General features: G+C 38.2%; 3 protein-coding genes and 1 pseudogene across 4 annotated transcripts; 2 read left to right on the forward strand and 2 right to left on the reverse strand.

Moving 5' to 3' along the window:
• Positions 1–1,341: 1,341 nt before the first annotated feature.
• Positions 1,342–3,006, reverse strand: LOC149387606 (uncharacterized). Its single transcript, XM_089622195.1, has 6 exons — positions 2,932–3,006; positions 2,405–2,849; positions 2,231–2,322; positions 2,017–2,112; positions 1,811–1,903; positions 1,342–1,446 (listed from the first exon to the last, which is right to left on the reverse strand). The coding sequence occupies exons 1-6, from the start codon at positions 3,004–3,006 to the stop codon at positions 1,342–1,344; spliced, it is 906 nt and encodes a 301-aa protein (XP_089478321.1).
• Positions 3,007–3,010: 4 nt separating this feature from the next.
• On the reverse strand, positions 3,011–4,602 carry LOC149387607 (uncharacterized). The gene is made up of 2 exons (XM_089622196.1): positions 3,083–4,602; positions 3,011–3,041 (listed from the first exon to the last, which is right to left on the reverse strand). The coding sequence occupies exons 1-2, from the start codon at positions 4,600–4,602 to the stop codon at positions 3,011–3,013; spliced, it is 1,551 nt and encodes a 516-aa protein (XP_089478322.1).
• A 404-nt stretch (positions 4,603–5,006) lies between these two features.
• On the forward strand, positions 5,007–11,749 carry LOC149387608 (transcription termination factor MTERF2, chloroplastic-like; annotated as a pseudogene). Its single transcript, XR_016301082.1, has 7 exons — positions 5,007–5,627; positions 9,038–9,082; positions 9,482–9,888; positions 9,979–10,191; positions 10,526–10,633; positions 10,739–11,013; positions 11,231–11,749. The product of XR_016301082.1 is annotated as a transcription termination factor MTERF2, chloroplastic-like (transcript).
• On the forward strand, positions 6,389–9,032 carry LOC149387609 (uncharacterized). Its single transcript, XM_089624792.1, has one exon. The coding sequence runs from the start codon at positions 6,745–6,747 to the stop codon at positions 8,917–8,919; it is 2,175 nt and encodes a 724-aa protein (XP_089480918.1). The 5' UTR covers positions 6,389–6,744; the 3' UTR covers positions 8,920–9,032.
• Positions 11,750–18,463: the final 6,714 nt, after the last annotated feature.

An 18,463-nucleotide genomic window follows, 5' to 3' on the forward strand; every position in this document is an offset into this window, starting at 1 on the left:
TAGCCCAAGTGGGAGATTGTAAGAAAATTTTGTCAAATATTCTATATTGGGCAACATATATTAATTCAATTATATTTTGCTATTTGAATTAATGGGTTGACATTTTGTGGTCTAATTTTGGATGCCCATTGATTTCTAATTAAACATGGAATTAATTGAGTATATACTAATATTGCCTAATAAGGGGATTATGGGAACCCTATTGAGCACTATAAAAAGGCCTATTGGTTATGGTCCCCAATACACCAAATCATAACACAGTTTCTCTTCTCCCCATCTGGAAGAGTGACGACAGTCCCATAGAGGAGCTAAGGCGATTTGGTTGAGGAAGGCCACAAACCACACTCGTCCGTGTTTACGAACCCACGTTGGATTGCCGCAGTACTTCCGCAACAGTCGGCGATCAATTCCGATGGATCCAGGTATTTTGATTATCGTTCTTAATGATTTACGGGATGATTTTGGGCTTTATGGAATATAGTTCTTACATGTATATTGTAATTGTTGAAAGATCTCTTACTTAAATCAGGATTGACATTTTGGTTCAAACGTAAAATTCAGGGGAAAAAAAGAAAGAAAAAAAAATGAACCGGGTTTTTCAATGAGTAAATGGCGGCAAAAGTCCCTAAAGTTTCCAGAAACAGCTAAGTTGGTCCCTATTCTTTTTTTTTTTATGGCGAAAGTCCTTTATGTTGAGTTTTAGTCATGCCGTTGATCCCCAACCCCATTTTAGCGTCAATTATTGACGATGTTACAGCGAAAACGTTAGTATTAACTGACTGTGGGTTTTAAGGCTCAATTTAAACAAATAAAATGAAAGAAAATTAAATAAAATGAAACAAAACAGAATAAAACGAAATCAAAACAAAGCAAACCAACATAACGATATCGATAAACATTTCCCCAAATCCAAAATTGAAAACCCTAGAATAAATTCCATCTGTAATCGTTGTAATCAGTTCAGCACGAACTCAAATGGGTGATGAAGGTTCAGCGTCATCGGTATATAGCCACTCACAGCGCACGTCGAGGCGAGGAATCACTGGGAGTCAAAGCTCGGTATCTCATGGTCGGATAGTTAATGGACGTTGCTCGTGTGGGGTCGCGGTGGTGCAAAGGACGTCGTGGACGGATTCAAACCCAGGTAGAAGATTCCTTGGTTGTTACAAGAAAAAGGTAAATTATCGGATTCAAACCCTAGTTTTTTGTTTGGTAGTTTGATTTCGGTATTAAACTAGGTCTGAGTGATGTAGGCAGATGGTGGATGCACAAGTTTTAGGTGGGTTGACCCAGACATTTGTGAGAGGTCAAAACAAGTCATTCCTGGGCTACTGAGAACAATTAACCGGTTGGAGTTGGAGAATCGCCACTACAAAGAACAAGCAGAAGCATCAAGTGTTTGTAGCAAAGATTGTTGTAGCAGAGTTCAAGTTGTGGTAAAAGAACCTGTGAATAAGATGTTGTACATAAATATTGGAGTGTTTGTTATGATGTTTGTAGTGATAGTATACAGCTGTGGTCGATGAGTGGTAGTGTAATTTGTAACTGACTTGAGTTGTAATGAATTGGTATCTGGTTTGAATGTTATGAATGGCAAGCTAAAATTGTAAGGAATTGGTATTTGGTTTGAATGGGAACTCTGGTTTGAATGGCAAGTCTGAATGTTATGAATTGTTATCTGTTTTAAAATTGCAATGGTAGTAGGTACTGCATTGACACTGCAAATTGACACTGAATTGGCACTCAAATTTCACTGCAAATTGATACTGAATTGGCACTGCAATTTAACTCAAATTGACACTGCAATTACACTCAAAATGACACTGAATTGGCACTCAAATTTCACTGCAAATTGACACTGAATTACAGTCAAATTGACACTGCAATTACAGTCAAATTGACACTGCAATTACACTCAAATTGACACTGCAATTACACTCAAATTTCACTGCAAATTGACACTGAATTACACTCAAATTGACACTGCAATTACACTCAAATTGACACTGCAATTACACTCAAAATGACACTGAATTGGCACGCAAATTTCACTGCAAATTGACACTGAATTACAGTCTGCAAATTGACACTGAATTGGCACTCAAATTGGCACTGCAATTACATCATAATAAACAGATTCCAAAACAACATACTACAACTACATAATCTGTTTTCAGCAGTATTCCAACAAAACAGGTATGCACACCAAAACAACATTTAAAATCTAAACTTGTGACTGAGCAGTTTGCTTCTGTCTTCTCGCCCTTCTCTTGATTGTCTCTGGTGCAGGGTTTTTAGTCTTAGGTCTGCCCATCTTCTTTGCTGGCTTGACCTGTGAAACAAGCAAATCAGTTGTCCAGATTTAAATCTAAAATGTTACAAGTCAATTCAAATTGTACCTGACTTGATCCTGGATTAGAACAGGTTCTCTTGGAATGGCCTTCTACACCACAATTGCTGCAGTGATTCTTTTGCCCCCTCCTAGACTGTTTTGTTGCAGTTGTATACTCTGGAAATGGCCCAAACCCAGGAGCTGCCTCATCACCTGTTCTGTTCCTTTTCTTCTTAGGTCTTCCAGGCAAAATCATTTCTGGTGGTGGCAGAATTTTGTTGAGACCAGGTTCTGGCCACTTATCTGGACTTGCCATTGGCTCAATTATCACACTGTAACACGCATTGTGAGCCTCACGCTTGTACCAACTGTCTACATACTCATAGTCTTTGAGTCCAGATGCCCATATACATGTCAAGGCATGTGGACATGGTATGCCAGACAGTTGAAACACCCTACAAGTGCAAACCTTAAGCCTCAAGTCAACAACAAAAGACTGTGAGCCTTGAAAGTTAACCTGGCAATTGAAAACAATGTATTATTAATCACTTGAAAAACAATGTATTGTTCATGTATTGAAAACAATGTATCAAAAGTACCTGGAATTTGGAATTTCCAGCAAGTGTGGACTGACAGTATCTTGATACAGTTTTGTGCTTCTCAATTATCTCCATGATCCTAGGACCAACTGGTGTTTTCCATTTCTGAGCTGCATCTCTTTTTTTTGCAAACCGGCACATTAGCCAAAACCTAATCTTCTCTAACAAAGTGACTATAGGTTTGTCTCTGGCCATGAGTATTGCATTGTTGAAGCTCTCACACAGATTGTTCAACAGCATGTCACTTTTGACAAATGTTTTGAATTGAGACCTACTCCACTCCTTAGGGTTTTTCTGACTAAGCCACTCAAAGGCCTTCTCATTCTCATCTTTTAGCTCAGCCATTTTGAGCTTGAATTCTTCTTCTGTTGAAGCTCTAGCACAGTTCCACATCAGTTGCTTGAGTAATAACCCCTTGTGTTCCTTCTTAAAGTTGGCATGTAAATGCCTAACACAGAATCTAACCTCTGCACCAGGAAACACCTCTGCAATAGCCCTCTCCAAACCCTTCTGCCTATCACTAATCACAGTAAAACCTGTTGAGTTTTGTATGCCAAGATCCTCACTGAGAAGCAGCATGAACCACATCCATGTGTCTGTATTTTCCTTCTCTACCACGGCAAAAGCAACTGGGAAGCATGAGTTGTTAGCATCAATACCCACGGCAGCAAGTAACATGCCCTTGCAATATCCTTTGAGAAAGCATCCATCAAATCCCAATAAGGGTCTGCAACCTCTATTAAACCCCTCCTTGCAAGCATTCAAACAAATGTACACTCTTTGAAACAGTCTTTTGTCATCAACTAAGTCTGTTTTCAGTATAGCTGTTGAACCTGGATTAGTTGCAAGAATTTGCTTGCAATAATCTTCCAAAATGGCATACTGGTCTCTAACTGAACCTTCTAGAGCATCTTTGGCATTCTTCCTGGCTCTAGTAAACACTGGATACGAGACATTGGTGTAATGAGCTGCAGCAGCTAGCTCTTTGAAGTTCTGATAGTCCATGTTAAGGTTGAGCCTAAAGTGCTCAAGGAACTCAACAGACAACCACTTACTCGTGACTAATTTATTATCAAACACTAGTCCACAGTCATGATTGTCTAAAAGAGTGTTGATTCTCATAGTCCTATTATCAGAATTCTGAACTTTAGCATATAACGTCCAATTACAGCCTTGTCCTGTGCACCTAGCTCGTACTCTGGTTTGATCATTATGCACATACTTGAATGACCTATGTTGTTTAATGAAAACCTCTCTTAACGTGCATCTCAGAGACTCAACAGATGGGAAAAGCATACCCAATTTGAACTTGAACTCTGCTAAGTTTGCTCGCGGGTTGAACGAACTCCTCGACGGCTGCTCATCGTCTTCGTCGTTGAGGCTCTCAAGCTCGCTCTCTGACCTAATGCCTTCAGAGTCTTCGCCTGGACCACCCTCACCTTCTTCACATGCCTGATTCACCGACGACCACCATTGCTGAGGGTGCTTTGGATGTCGATCTTCGTCATTCTCTTCCTGGCCAACATATGCCTCCTCTGCGAAGTCAAACTCATCACCATTTCCTTCTTCAATTTCGGGTTCTTCGATTTGGGTTTCTTCGATTTGGGATTCGATTTGGGGTTCTTCGATTTGGGGTTCGATTTGGGATTCTTCGATTTGAGGTTCTTCCATTTTCAAATGGCGGTTTTATTTTCAAAACTCGTTGGTTTGCTTTGTTTTGATTTCGTTTTATTCTGTTTTGTTTCATTTTATTTAATTTTCTTTCATTTTATTTGTTTAAATTGAGCCTTAAAACCCACAGTCAGTTAATACTAACGTTTTCGCTGTAACATCGTCAATAATTGACGCTAAACTGGGGTTGGGGATCAACGGCATGACTAAAACTCAACATGAAGGACTTTCGCCGTAAAAAAAAAGAATAAAGACCAACTTAGCTGTTTCTGAAAACTTTAGGGACTTTTGCCGCCATTTTATCTTTTTCAATTTCAGTTTAGTCGGACAAAAAATAAGTCCATTAACTATATGATATGTGAAACACTTAACTCATAAAATCTCTATTTCTTATCTTCGTGCCATAACTGCCCTATCTTAACCCAAACCGAGAACCCACCCAGTCTCGAAATGCTGACGTGTCCTCCCCCGCCGCGTCACTTCTTCCTATCCCCACGCGCCGCCGCACCGTCAGCTCAACCTCCTCCGCCGTCTCCGGAGCTCAATCCTCGTAACCACAACTCAAAATCCTCCGACCTACTCCTCCGTCACCTCTCCTCCCAATCCTCCGATCACCCCCACCGCCACGTATCCTCATCCCCATCCTCCGCCGCCGCCGGATTCGGCGCCGACGATCGGTCCAGACTCCTCGAGCTCTCGCTGATACGCTGGAGAACTCTGCAGTTCCCTGGCTCCATCTACGCCCAGTTTCCCTCCGACGCCGACGTGGCGGATTCGCTGCCGGCGCTCCGGAGCCTCGTAGCTTCAGACGCCGATGAGGATGAGATGATACCGAGGGCCGTGGAGATTCGGCGGAGAGTTGCGGCGGAGATTCTGAAGCAGGCGATGATGATGAAGGGAAAATTCGGGATCACGTATAGTCAGAACACGGTGGAGATTCTTGGCGATTTCGTCGATTACGTCATGGTTGAAACGACGTCGCTGAAATGCTTGCCTCAGTACTCTGATTCGACCTTCAATCTCCGAGCCATGACCAGGCACGGATCCACGTAGGGGCCAGTGGGGGCAGTGGCCCCCACTGGAATTTTGGAAAAAAAAAAATTTGTACTTATATAATTATATTTAACAAAAAAAAGTCGGAGTCAGTTATAAATCGGATTTAACCCACACCCAATATAAAAAAACTAACTCTGGCTGCTCATCCCGTGGTCATCCGAGAGTTTTTTTTTCTTTGTTTTGCTGCATACTTCAGTTCACGAATTCCAAGAGGTAATTATTAGGTTTTATTTATTGCTGATATCAGTGATATGTACTCTGTTATAGGGATATAGGGATATGCAGCTTTTTTTTTTTTTTGTACTTGATATAGGGATATGCAGCTTTTTTTTTTTTTTTTTTTTTTTTTTTTGAAAAAAGGATTGCTTCGTTCAGTCCCCTTACCTGCAGGACTGCTTTGCTTACCTGTATATGGCCAAATGTCAAAAGCAATTTACAGTACACCATGTTTTTATATTAAAAATATATAAGCACTTTATTTATTATTATTTTGATTATGCAATTCATATGAGTCTATGGTCAATCGTATATATATATAGCTCTCCCTTTATATTTTTTTTTTGCTCTTCTCTTTTGCTTTCTTATGAATTCTTATATTTTTCCTCCATATTTTATTTTGGGGCTGTCAGCCAAAAATATGGCTTAGCCAGCTTTTATAGAAGAAGCTACTTTCTCTGTTTATTTCTTGAAATCTTTTTTTATTCCTCCCTTTCAGATCAGCTTGATTAATTTATGATGAACAAGCCCCTTGTTTGACGGTCTTTATTATGTAAAAAATATTTTCACTGTTGTTAGATGAAGATTTTGGTCTTATCGTATACAAATTACAAAGTTCTTTGATTTTTTTTTTCTTCTTTAATTTTTTAGTTAAAATATTTTATTGATTTTCTTTCTTTTTGTTAAATAGGTATGGATAAATATTTAAAAAGAGGATAAGACTCTCCGTTTCAAACAGGAAAAAATTATGATATTACAAAATCAAGCAAAGAAGAATTTAATCCAAACACTCTTGAGACCGATCCTGGAAAGAGAATACCAATATCAGATTATCATCCAAATCTACAAGACGACGTTCGAAGAGCTTATATGTTGAAAGGTCCTTGTCAGCCGAAGCTTGTTAAGTTTCCTCCTACAAAGTTTGGTGACAGAGAAAGACGCTTTAATCATGCTTGGTATCAACAATATGCTAACTGGTTGGAGTATAGTGTGGCCAAAGATGCAGCTTATTGTCTTTGTTGTTATTTATTCAAACAAAATAACGGGGATCAAGGAGGTGGAGATTATTTTGTTGGCGACGGATTCAGAAACTGGAAAAAAAAGGAGAGATTGGATATACATGTAGGAGGCCATGACAGTGCTCACAATCAGGCGTGGACTAAGCTTGAAGCTCTACGAAAACAGAAGCAACATATTGAACATGCTTTCATCAAGCAAACTAATCAAATGCAAAGTACTTATGCATCACGGTTGACTGCCACAATTGATTGCGTTCGATTTCTTCTACGACAAGGTCTTGCTTTTCGTGGTGATGATGAAACAGAAAACTCAAAGAATCAAGGTAATTTTCTTGAACTTTTGAAGTTTTTGGCGAATCATAATAGTGATATTGATAAAGTTGTCCTTAAGAATGCTCCGAAGAATGATAAAATGACTGCACCAAGTATTCAGAAGGAAATTGTTAATGCGATTGCCGTGGAAACTCTTAATGCCATCTTGAGAGATATAGGTGGTGGATTTTTTTCCATTCTAGTTGATGAATCTCGCGATGTCTCAATGAAAGAGCAAATGGCTGTTGTTTTACGCTATGTCGATAAAAGTGGTTCTATAATTGAACGCTTCATTGGTCTTGAACATGTTGCTACTACAACAGCTATATCTCTAAAAGAGGCAATCGACGGATTATTTTCTAGACATGGATTGAGCATTTCTAGATTGCGGGGCCAAGGATACGATGGAGCTAGTAATATGCAGGGAGAGTTCAATGGCTTAAAAGCACTTATTTTGAAAGAAAATCCGTGTGCTTTTTACATTCATTGTTTTGCTCACCAACTCCAACTTGCTCTTGTAGCGGTAGCAAAAAAACATATTGAAGTTGCAAGTCTTTTCCTTTCTATTGCTAGTATTGTCAACATTGCTAGCGCTTCGTCTAAACGGTGCGACGTTCTTCATCAATTGCATGCAATCAAGATTTTTGAGGCTATCGATAATGGTGAGATTTGTAGCGGAAAAGGATTAAATCAGGAGACCATGTTGAAACGTACTTCGGATACACGTTGGAGCTCACATTATGATTCTTTAATCAGCTTGATCATCATGTTCTCATCCACGATTGATCTTCTTGAGATTATTGTTGACGAGGGGTCAAGCTCAGAGCAGAAATTTGAAGCAAATAATTTATTAAGTATCATGCAATCCTTTGATTTTGTATTTACGCTACACTTGATGAAGGCAATATTAGGGATTACAGATGAATTGTCAAAAGCTTTGCAGAGGAGGGACCAAGATATTGTAAATGCTATGACTTTGGCAAGAATTTGTAAGCAAAGGTTGCAATCGATGCGAGACAAAGGGTGGAAAGATTTCTCTGATGAAGTTTTTTCTTTTTGTGAAAAGAATAACGTGGGAATGCCTAACATGGATGATGTTTACATACCCCGAGGAAGGTCAAGGCGTAAAGGTCAAAGCGTAACGAATTCGTTTCACTTTCGTGTCGAGCTGTTTTATTCTATTATTGATATGCAACTTTTGGAGTTAAATGATCGTTTCACTGAGGCGAACACGGAGCTTCTTTTGTGTGTAGCATGTTTGTGTCCTACCAACTCTTTTTCTGCTTATGACAAGCAAAAGTTGATCCGTCTTGCCGAGTTTTATCCTGAAGACTTTTCTATTGCGAATCGTTTAAAGCTCGATAACCAACTCGAAACTTATATTTTCGACATGCGTTCTAATGCGGAGTTTGCTAACCTTAGAGGGCTTGGGGATCTTGCAAAAAAGATGGTCGAGACAAAGAAAGATCAGGTATATCCACTAATATATTTACTCATCACACTGGCATTGGTACTTCCAGTTGCTACCGCTTCGGTCGAAAGAGTATTTTCAAGCATGAATATTGTGAAGAATCGTCTACGCAACCGAATGGGAGATCAACTGATGAATGATAATTTAATTGTGTACATCGAAAAAGATATTTTTGATAGGATTGACAATGAGACAATTATACGACGATTTCAAGACATGAAAAGTCGACGTATACAATTGTAGTTTTTGATATTTAATTATTTAATGAAGTTTTTTTTATTGCATTCTTCTTGTTATGTTTATCAACCCATTATAATTTTTTTTTGTGCCCCCGCTCGATTAAAGTTCTAGATCCGTCACTGGCCATGACCGTCATTGAAGACTCCAAGGTCGTCCCTTTGATTCGGTAATGAAAACCTAATAATTTTGCCCCCATTCAATTTCTCGTTATTAAAAAAAAAAAAAAAAAACATGTTTGTTGAGTCTTTTTTTGCTGGGCTTGAATAGAGTATGTAAAGTTTGAGAGATAACATTTGATACTAAAACTGGAATTTTTTTCGTTTCGCTTCTTAATAGCTTGAAGACTGATTACGAATTATTCAATGCGGTAATGAAAATCTTGGTATTAAACATGTTTGTTGAACTTTGTTGCTCGGCTTGAACAGAGAAACACTGATTTGGGTGCTACAAGCCAGTTTGAGAGATATAATTTGATTTAGACTGGATTTTATCTTCTGCTTAATTGCTAGAACACCGATTAAGAATGTTTAGACTTGATTGGTGTATTAGTATTGTGATTTTTCAGGTGGTTGAAGCATAATTCACTGTCGTACCCGCAAATCGGGAAGCTAATCTGCAGGACAAAGGGGAATCTCGAGCTGATTCCGCGTCTGGCAGCGTGGCTGAAATCGGTGCACGTGAAAGGCGAGTTCATAGGGTCGGTGATACTGAAATCGGGAGAGAAGGTACTGTGGCGGCCGAGAGAAGAGCTCGAAGAGATGGTCGGGTATTTGGAGGGAAACGGAGTGAGGAGAGAGTGGATGGGTTACGTCCTGAGTCGGTGCCCTCAAATCTTGTCGATGGACATGGAAGAACTGAAATCCCGAGTCGCGTTCTTCGTCGATATGGGCATGAACCAGAAGGATTTCGGGACGATGGTCTTTGATTATCCCAGAGTTCTCGGGTTCTGTTCCCTGGCAGAGATGAGTGAGAGAAGGTATATATAAAAGGGTTGTTTTTTTGCTTTTGTCTTTTATATGCATATTTTGAATCAAATTTTTTATTATTATTTATTTTTAATGCAGGTTAACTATTTAAAGGAGTTTGGGATCAGCGACGAGGAACTCAGGAAATTACTTGCGTTTAAGCCACGGTTGATGGCCTTTGGCATCGAGGAGCGATGGAAGCCTTTCGTCAAGTACGTTTACTACTTTGGAATCACACGCGACGGTTTGAAGAGAGTTCTTATAAAGCCTATGGTTTTCTAAGATTACCATGATTACCATCGTTCCAAAGGTACGTGGACGCATTGCCCGGAACCTTGTAACTATTGAACCATCATCAGATTCGTAAGTTATGATAAAAGCTTATAGGGGTGTTACTACTTGTGATAATTACAAGTAGAATAATGGTTCGAAATCGGTGCACTAGCGGTATAATTTTTTGTCCTGGCCGGTCAGGACTTTGTTATTTATAAATAATATAATGTTTCTTGAAAGAAAAAAAAAGAAGTAAAAGTTAGAACTAACCATTTAGGGAGAACAAATAAATTTGGTGCCGTAAAGGTCTCGCAGGGCCTTTACGATGCTCTTTGGTTAGAGTGACAAACATTAATCTGCTATTCGTGTAGGTGAAGTTTTTTCAGGACATTGGTATTCGAGACGAAGCTAAAGGTAACATGCTTGCAAAGTTTCCTTCATTGCTGACTTACAGCCTCTACAAGAAAATCCGACCAGTGGTTGGTCTTTTTCTCGTCCTAGTTCCTTTTACAATTCGTGTGGATCTACTGGGCAAACAAAACAATTTGGTTGAAAGTATATTGAAAACCAAATGTATGTGATAGGTGATATTCTTGATCATGAGAGCCGGGGTCACAGAGAGGAATATCGCGAAAGTCATAGCTGCGGCGCCGGCGTTGTTGGGATGCAGTATCGCCCGTAAGCTCGATGTGAACATGAAGTACTTTCTTTCGCTCGGAATTCACGTTCAACAGTTGGGTGATATGATCGCCGATTTCCCGATGCTTCTGTGCTACAATGTCGAACTCCATCATCACAAGTATCGGTACCTAAGGATGACCATGGTTCACAGTCTAAAAGATCTCATCGAGTTTCCGAGGTGAAAATCATTGCATAGCTGTAATCCGGTACTTCGGGCAAATCTCGATAAATTGTTATTTCAGCTTCACCGATTGTTTTTGTTTATATTCTTTTTTCTCGAATATCTTTTTTCGAGCTTTCATATCGCCAAAGAACTTCTGTTTCCATATCCGAGGATACATGTCACGATCTTTACTGGTTTTTGGGTATTCATAACTTCTGTTCTCATTTTGTAGGTTTTTGAGCTACTCTCTGGAAGACCGAATTATTCCAAGGCACGAGGTTTTGGTCGAGAATAGGATCAATATGAACCTACGCTATATGTTAGCTTGTACAGACGAAGAGTTTAAAAAGAAAGTCGAAGCAATAAAGGAACAGCGCCAAATATTTGAATCTAGCGCAGGAAATAGTAGCGTACTCCAAAATCTAGAGGAGATCGATAACAACGACGACTCTGTAGAGAACGAGACGCTGGTTGATTGCTCTGAAACAGAGAGTCAGAGACAAAATCGTGATTCTGAAATTAAAAAATTATTGAAAGTGCCCTTGGATCTGACGCCTCGCTGGTTGATGGAAACGAAACACTAATTAATCTACAGTACCATTATTACACTTCAGAAAACTGTCTTTTACTTGACAAGAGAATATATCGACTGACCAACGATTGTATAATATCATTTGGCGGGGAAGTAGAGACCTGAAAATGTTATGAAAAAAGGTGCCAAATAGAAGATAAAGGTCAGTTTAAAGTTTAAACAGCGGAGTGAGTGAAGTTTGATTATAAGTTCGTAAACGCAGTTCATCTTCTTTATGTCATGTTGAAAACCTGAAGTCAATAAAAACGGGAAACAACCCGACTCGAGCTGACAGGTTCGACTAACTTCTTGCTAATAAGATTACAACCTGTCAATCAACCGAGAGAGTTATTTCGTTCAGTAATGACCTATGAGTATCGATAACTCAACATAAAAAACAAAAACAAAAAAACCGCAATCATCCTCAAGAATAGTAATTTGTATATATATAATATCTATACTAATAGACTAAATAATTAAATATATAATACTATTCCTTTTTATTATTTTAAAGAATATTTGTAATGTAGTAGAAAAATATTACAATTTCTTTGAAAAAAAAAATTATTTTATTACATTTTTTAATATAGAGAAAGTAATGTAAATATTAATAACGTATATCTATAAGAAAAAAAGTTATAGGTATATTTTAAATTTGATTGTTTTATTAGAAATTTTAAAATACAAATAGTGGTACATATTTTTTTATATTTTATTATAAGATTTTTGTCGATATTTCCGTCGATAATCGATATATCATCGATATGTCACCGATATATCACCGATATAATCGGTAATCAGTATTAAAATTGTTATAGAATATCCGTCGATACTTGATATATCCGTAAAATCAGAACCTCGGTATGAGTATCGGTATCGATATTTCAAACCTTGGTCCATACATACCTAATCTATCAAAGCATTTCCCATATATGTTGGGAATATATGATGAAACAAGTATGTATGAAGAACCAACAATATCTGGACTAAACCTGGCCTAGCGGGATCTCCCGCGTCTCCCGCTACCGCCAGTGATCCCCTCCCGTTATTTGATCAAACGGGAGTCCCGTCCCGTTATGTAATGGGACGGGAGCGGGATTCCGCCTAACGGGAAATCGGGACCCCGTTAGGTGTAAAAAAAAAACAAAAAAATAACGTTTTAAAAGAATTTAAATAATTAAATAGAAGGATGTAATTGAAAGGAATTTAAATTAAGTGGGTAGAAATGAAGATTTAAATGAAGTTAAATAATTATATACAAGGACTTAATTGAAAAGATTTTGAAGTAAATGGGTAGAAAAAATAATATAAAAAAATGTGAAATTAAAAATGGGCCTCCTAAAAAACCTCACCGACCCCTAAAAAGGTGCGACGGCGAGGAAAAAGAGCACCCCTTTCCTCGTTAATTATTTGAAAATTTATCCCGGACAAGGGCCGAGATATCCCTTAGTTATACAAGTTAGTCTAACCATTTATGTTTACATTTGCGAAATCAACTTCAAAATCATCAAGAATATCGAAGCACATGAATGTTTCTTGTGCTCGATTTCTATGTTGAATCCAATCCTTACCGCACGTCAATGCTTCGACCATCTCCGGTTTCAAGCTACATCTTCTATCGTCGATGATGCGGCCCATGCTACTAAAAGCCGCCTCAGATGACACGGTTGAAACAGTGATGGTGAGGATGTCTTGTGCCATAGATGACAAGACCGAGAACCTCCTCGCATTCTGTCTCCACCAAACCAAGAGGTCGATGGCTTCGTCATCCGACCTGACCCAATCGTTCCGATCGTACTCTTGGATCTCCGGATGGGACCGTGCGTCGGTTGCGCTCGACCTCGTCTGACTTGTCCCAGCTTCTTGTTGTTGAGGCGATGGGCTGTACGCGGGCGTGTTGATGAAGACATTCGTGTATTGGTGTCTTCTCGGATACTGCGTCTGTGATTGAGATGTTTGTGCTCGGTATTGCGGTAGGAGTTTCGCCTCGTATACCTTGAAAAGATAAAAAAAAGCTTCCACGATCCTCGGGAGATCAAGTGCAACGTAATCTTGGTCCACGAAATGGTTTCTAATGTACTTCAGAAATTTTTTTAAACCACCAATTTTACATCGGACGTCTAGAATGGCTCCAAAACCGTATAATAATGGAACATTTCCAGCCCCCCCAATATTTTAAAAACTTGGCTGTCATTGCTTGAATAGAATCTTGAAAAAAAATTTCGTTTTTATATTTATCAAGATGCACAGCAATTGCGGTCATAGTATGAAGACCGAGAAAAGAAGTAGGAGTGTAAACAGCAGAGAGATAACAAGTTTCTTTGTAAAAAATGTCGAGAAAAGAAACAAATGATTCAGCCATCCTAATATCATATTCGGATATAGCGTTTTCGCCATGTTCGCTGTTAATGTAAGAAACAATAACATTGACGTAATGCTAGGATAAGAAGTTGGTCAACATGAGAAAGGTAGAATTCCACCTAATTTTGTTATCTAGGTGAAAGGTGCGTTCTTGGAGACCGTTTAGTCTAAGGTGTCTCTTAAGCTCATCTACTCTAGAGGTTGAACTATTTATCCAACTAATGTAATTCCTAATCTTGTTGATCGAAGGGTCATAACTAGCGGCTCCGGCTTGAACTATGAGGTTTATGATATGGGTAGCACAACGTTGATGCAAAAGGGTATCGTCAACGTTAAGTTTCTCCTTTAACTCCCTAATCATGGCGTTGTTGCTTGTGGCATTATCTAAGGTTACAGATATAATCCTATTGCTCAAACCCCACTCACCTATAACACTAACTATGATGTCTAAGATGTTTTCACCAGTGTGAGAACCTTCTATCCTCCTAAAGGCAATGATACGTTTGTTTAGGTTCCAATCGTCGTCTATATTGTGCACTACAACGCTCATGAAATCCATCTTAGATTGACCAGTCCATATATCCGAGGTTAAGGCAACGCTATATCTACCAGATGATATTGTGTCTTTCATTTGTTCCTTTTCTCCTAAAAACCATTTTAGGATATCGGATCTCAAGGCTTTCCTAGACATAATTTGAACGTTTGGAATTATTGTACTCATGAATCTAACGAAGCCTTGAGATTCGATATGACTAAAAGATTGATCGGTGGATACAAAATATTCTACTAAATCACGTCTAAAGCTTACAGGATTGATGTTACTTACCTGGGTTGACGAGGCTCCAGATTGAGTCCCCTGGCAGTGCCTGTGATGACTCCACAATAGCGACGTCCCGACTCTTGTGTTGTGAGCGCTGAAGATTTTGCCACAACTGTGACATTTTCCGGCTTTTTCGCCGTTCGCAATCACCTCTTCATAGAAGGTCCACACAACGGACCTAGCACGACGTCGTGGTGGTTGTTGTTGTTGAGGTGGTTGTTGTTGTTGAGCACGTTCATGTTGTTGTTGTTGTTGTTCTTGTCGTTCTCGTCGTTGTCGTCGTTGTCGGGTCTCCTCTTGTTGTTCACGTTGTCGAGGTCGTGGAACTTGAGTTCGAGGTTGAGGTGGTGGTGGTGGTGGTATGTCTTCTTCTTCTTCCTCCTCCTCCTCCTCTTCTTCATTTGGATTTTGGGTTTCATCGTCATCTTCTTCTTCATTTGGATTTTGGGATTCACGATAATGTTGCTCGAATTGTTGAAATTCTTGAAAAGCCACTTGGGATGGCGGAATTTGAGCTTGATAGGCTTGCTCGGGATCCATTTGAGGGTAGTATGGCACTTGGGTGTTTGGAATTTCGGTGAATTCCGAATGGTTGAAAGTAGGAGCAACATAATTTGGATCGAAAGAGTATTGGGTGTTTGGGTCGGGGGCGTTTTGAGATAAGTGCAACCAATTTTCTTCAAAACGGTGCATTTGTTGACCTCGGGAAGCTCTTCCCCTTCGACCTCCTCGGTTGTGGGATGAGGATGCCATGAAAAATTAAAAGCGTTAGAGAGAATTTGAGATTAAAATCGAGAGAGATTGAGAGTATTTGAGATTGAGTTTGAGAGAGTTTGAGAGAGAGTGAATGAAAGGTGTGAAGAAAATGAATGAATTAGGGGGGGTATTTATAGATTTTAGAAATAAATGGGTAAAAAAAAAAAATTAAAATTTCGGCCGAAATGTCCAACGGCTATAAAAACAAACGGTAAAAAATTCAACGACTCTTTTTTTTTTGGGCCGTTGGATCAAAGATCCAACGGCCGAGAATTTAAAAAAAAAAAAAAAAAAAAAAAAACGGGACTAACGGGACTCCCGTTACCGTTCGCCAACTTAACGGTACGGGAGTCCCGTCCGTCAACAGTAACGGGAGTCCCGCTCCCGTTACTATGCCTAACGGTAGCGGGGATTCCGTCCCGTCCCGCTACCGTTAGGCCAGGTTTAATCTGGACTCACATCTTTATTGCTTAAAAAAGACAAGGCACTATGCTAAAAAAATTAAAACTTTCTTGAGGTCATATGGTTAATTTTATTTTAATTTTTTATTTTACTCATGTTCTATAAAAACAAATGTATTTTTCTCGGAGCATTTTGAATCCTATGATGTTTCACAGCATTTTCTACGTAATCACATATACAAAGAAATAGTAAGATTCCATAAGGTCCAAATAGACTTGAAATCGAACCATTGAATTGCAACGCCGACCGTATTTATATCACACAACAGATATTTAGCTTAGCCTTGACCAAGAAAACAACATGTGATACCTAAGAAGCCAAAAGCCAATCGCTTAAAAACACACCAGTCAAATAATGGAAGTTTATAGTAGTGATTTTATCTTATTCCCTTTTCTGAAACTCGATACGTCTTTTTTTCTCAGAGAGAGAGAGAGAGATAAATGTAAGAAGCCAGCTAAGATAGCCATTGGAATCTTGTTCAGGAAAATATATAGTACACTTTGACAAGAAAGCACATATTGTTAGCATGGGATGGAAGTTTCTTTGCCGCAGAAATTTGGAGAGGAAAACATATAATATTAGTTTTTGTTGTTGCACACTTTAAAATTTAAAGGCTTTGTACGGGTGGAATTTGCCGGTGAAGTCACAACAACAACACATTATTTCATTTGTATCACAAATGAGTCTAAATTACATTCGTGTCTTTTTTTTTTACATATTTTTCATCTATACAATGTCTTAATTACCCTTCTATTTTATATCCAGCAAGAATTCATATCCACACCCAAACTCTAATCTCTCATCAAATTCCACCATTAATATTAAAATCTTCAATTAGTCAAATATATTTATTACGAATGTGTAATTTTTTATTATGTCCAATTTTAGATTAGATTTTATACGCACTCCCCAAATATCGACATTAATATTAATCATGGACTCTTCAAATATCCAAAAAGTTCTCATAAATAGTACAAAACGAAAAAAAAAAAGAAGTGAACTACCAACTTGTTCAAAGCATCTCTTGGTACAATGAAATTATGAAACGATACAAGGCATAGCTGTAAATGCAATTCCCTTTTTCTTGGGTTGTTACGAGAAATAAGTACTAATTCTTCAAGTCAATTAGACTAATTCTTCAAGTCAATTAGTATTTGAGAAAAAAATATATTTTTTCAAAAATGCTAGTTGATAAATTTTGTGACATGTCAATATGGCAACGTAGTAGATGCTTTATTGAACTCTTTTAGTTGGTTGATGCCATAGCTTATATATCATAATATGCCCATTCATTCAATGATATCTATTACCTGTTTGGATTTTGGAATGTTTTTTAATTATATTATAAGTATCGTATAGAATTTATCCAAAAATATGCTCATCCTTTAAATATTCTAATTTAGAAATAATTACCTATGCATTTATTTACTTGTTCAATTTTTAATGAAATTTCGCTTATTGATCTTTATTTATATTTATTTTTATAGGAAATAGCTTCGTCAAAATTTGTTTGAGCAATTTCAATAAGATATTCTCCGTAGAAGAAAGAGTGTCAATGCTTTAATTTTCACTAATTAATAGTTTCGGCCTCAAACAGATAGAATTAGAAATCTCGGGTCACCAAACGTTGTTGGAATCAACTAGCTAACCAACTTTAACAAGATTGTGGGTAGCTTCTTTAATAGTACTAGAGCCACGAGACATTTAGACTCTTACAAGCAATAAAAATATCAAACCAACTCTATGGGAGTCGTTCATACCCATCGTTGAAGTTTGTTGATCATATACCTTGAGAATCAGACTCAGAAAATGGCGTCTAACAAACCTTGTGGCATGTGTGAATGTCGTGGAGAATCGCGCGCATGAGTTTCAAGCACCTCAAGGATATACTGCTGTACAAAGTATGAATTCGAACAACAGTTTCTGAAAACTGTCAATCAAAGTTCTTGTCGCCGTGTGTCTAGTTCTAGCTGCAACGGGAATGTACGACAATTATATTTAACTATCGTACCGGGAATTAGTTATTTTTGTGTCTATTTAAAGCAATATGTCCAGCGTATGTTTCTTCTCTTTGTAAGAAAAACCATCGTTTTATTTTGTAATCCTCATTCCATCGTTTCTTCTCTTTTTTTTTCTTTTTTTTTTTTTTCAAGTACATGATTGTCTTTTCTCTATTCCTTGAATTGAAATGTTTGATTTAGGGGCGATACCCTACGTTCACACGAGCTACTTAATATGGTCATTAAGTAGGTGAAATTAAATAGAGGATCAGGTGATTTCAGTGGCGGATCACCTTGAAGTAACCAGAGATGTGGATATAAATGAATTAGTGCTAGTAGCTATGAATAAAGGATTGGATACAGAGTTTTCTATTTTTCTTTTCATTTTTTTTGGGTGATGTATGATGTAAGATTTGAGATACTCATTGAGTTTTCCGAGAAAAAGGGTAAATTTTCTATAATGAATGAATATAAAATTAGTTTTCATAACTTTTA

Source organism: Urtica dioica, chromosome 8 (genome assembly GCF_054948205.1).
Source record: "Urtica dioica subsp. dioica isolate 48M chromosome 8, U.dioica_male_clone48M_v1_H2, whole genome shotgun sequence".
In the NCBI taxonomy this organism is placed as follows: Eukaryota; Viridiplantae; Streptophyta; class Magnoliopsida; order Rosales; family Urticaceae; genus Urtica; species Urtica dioica.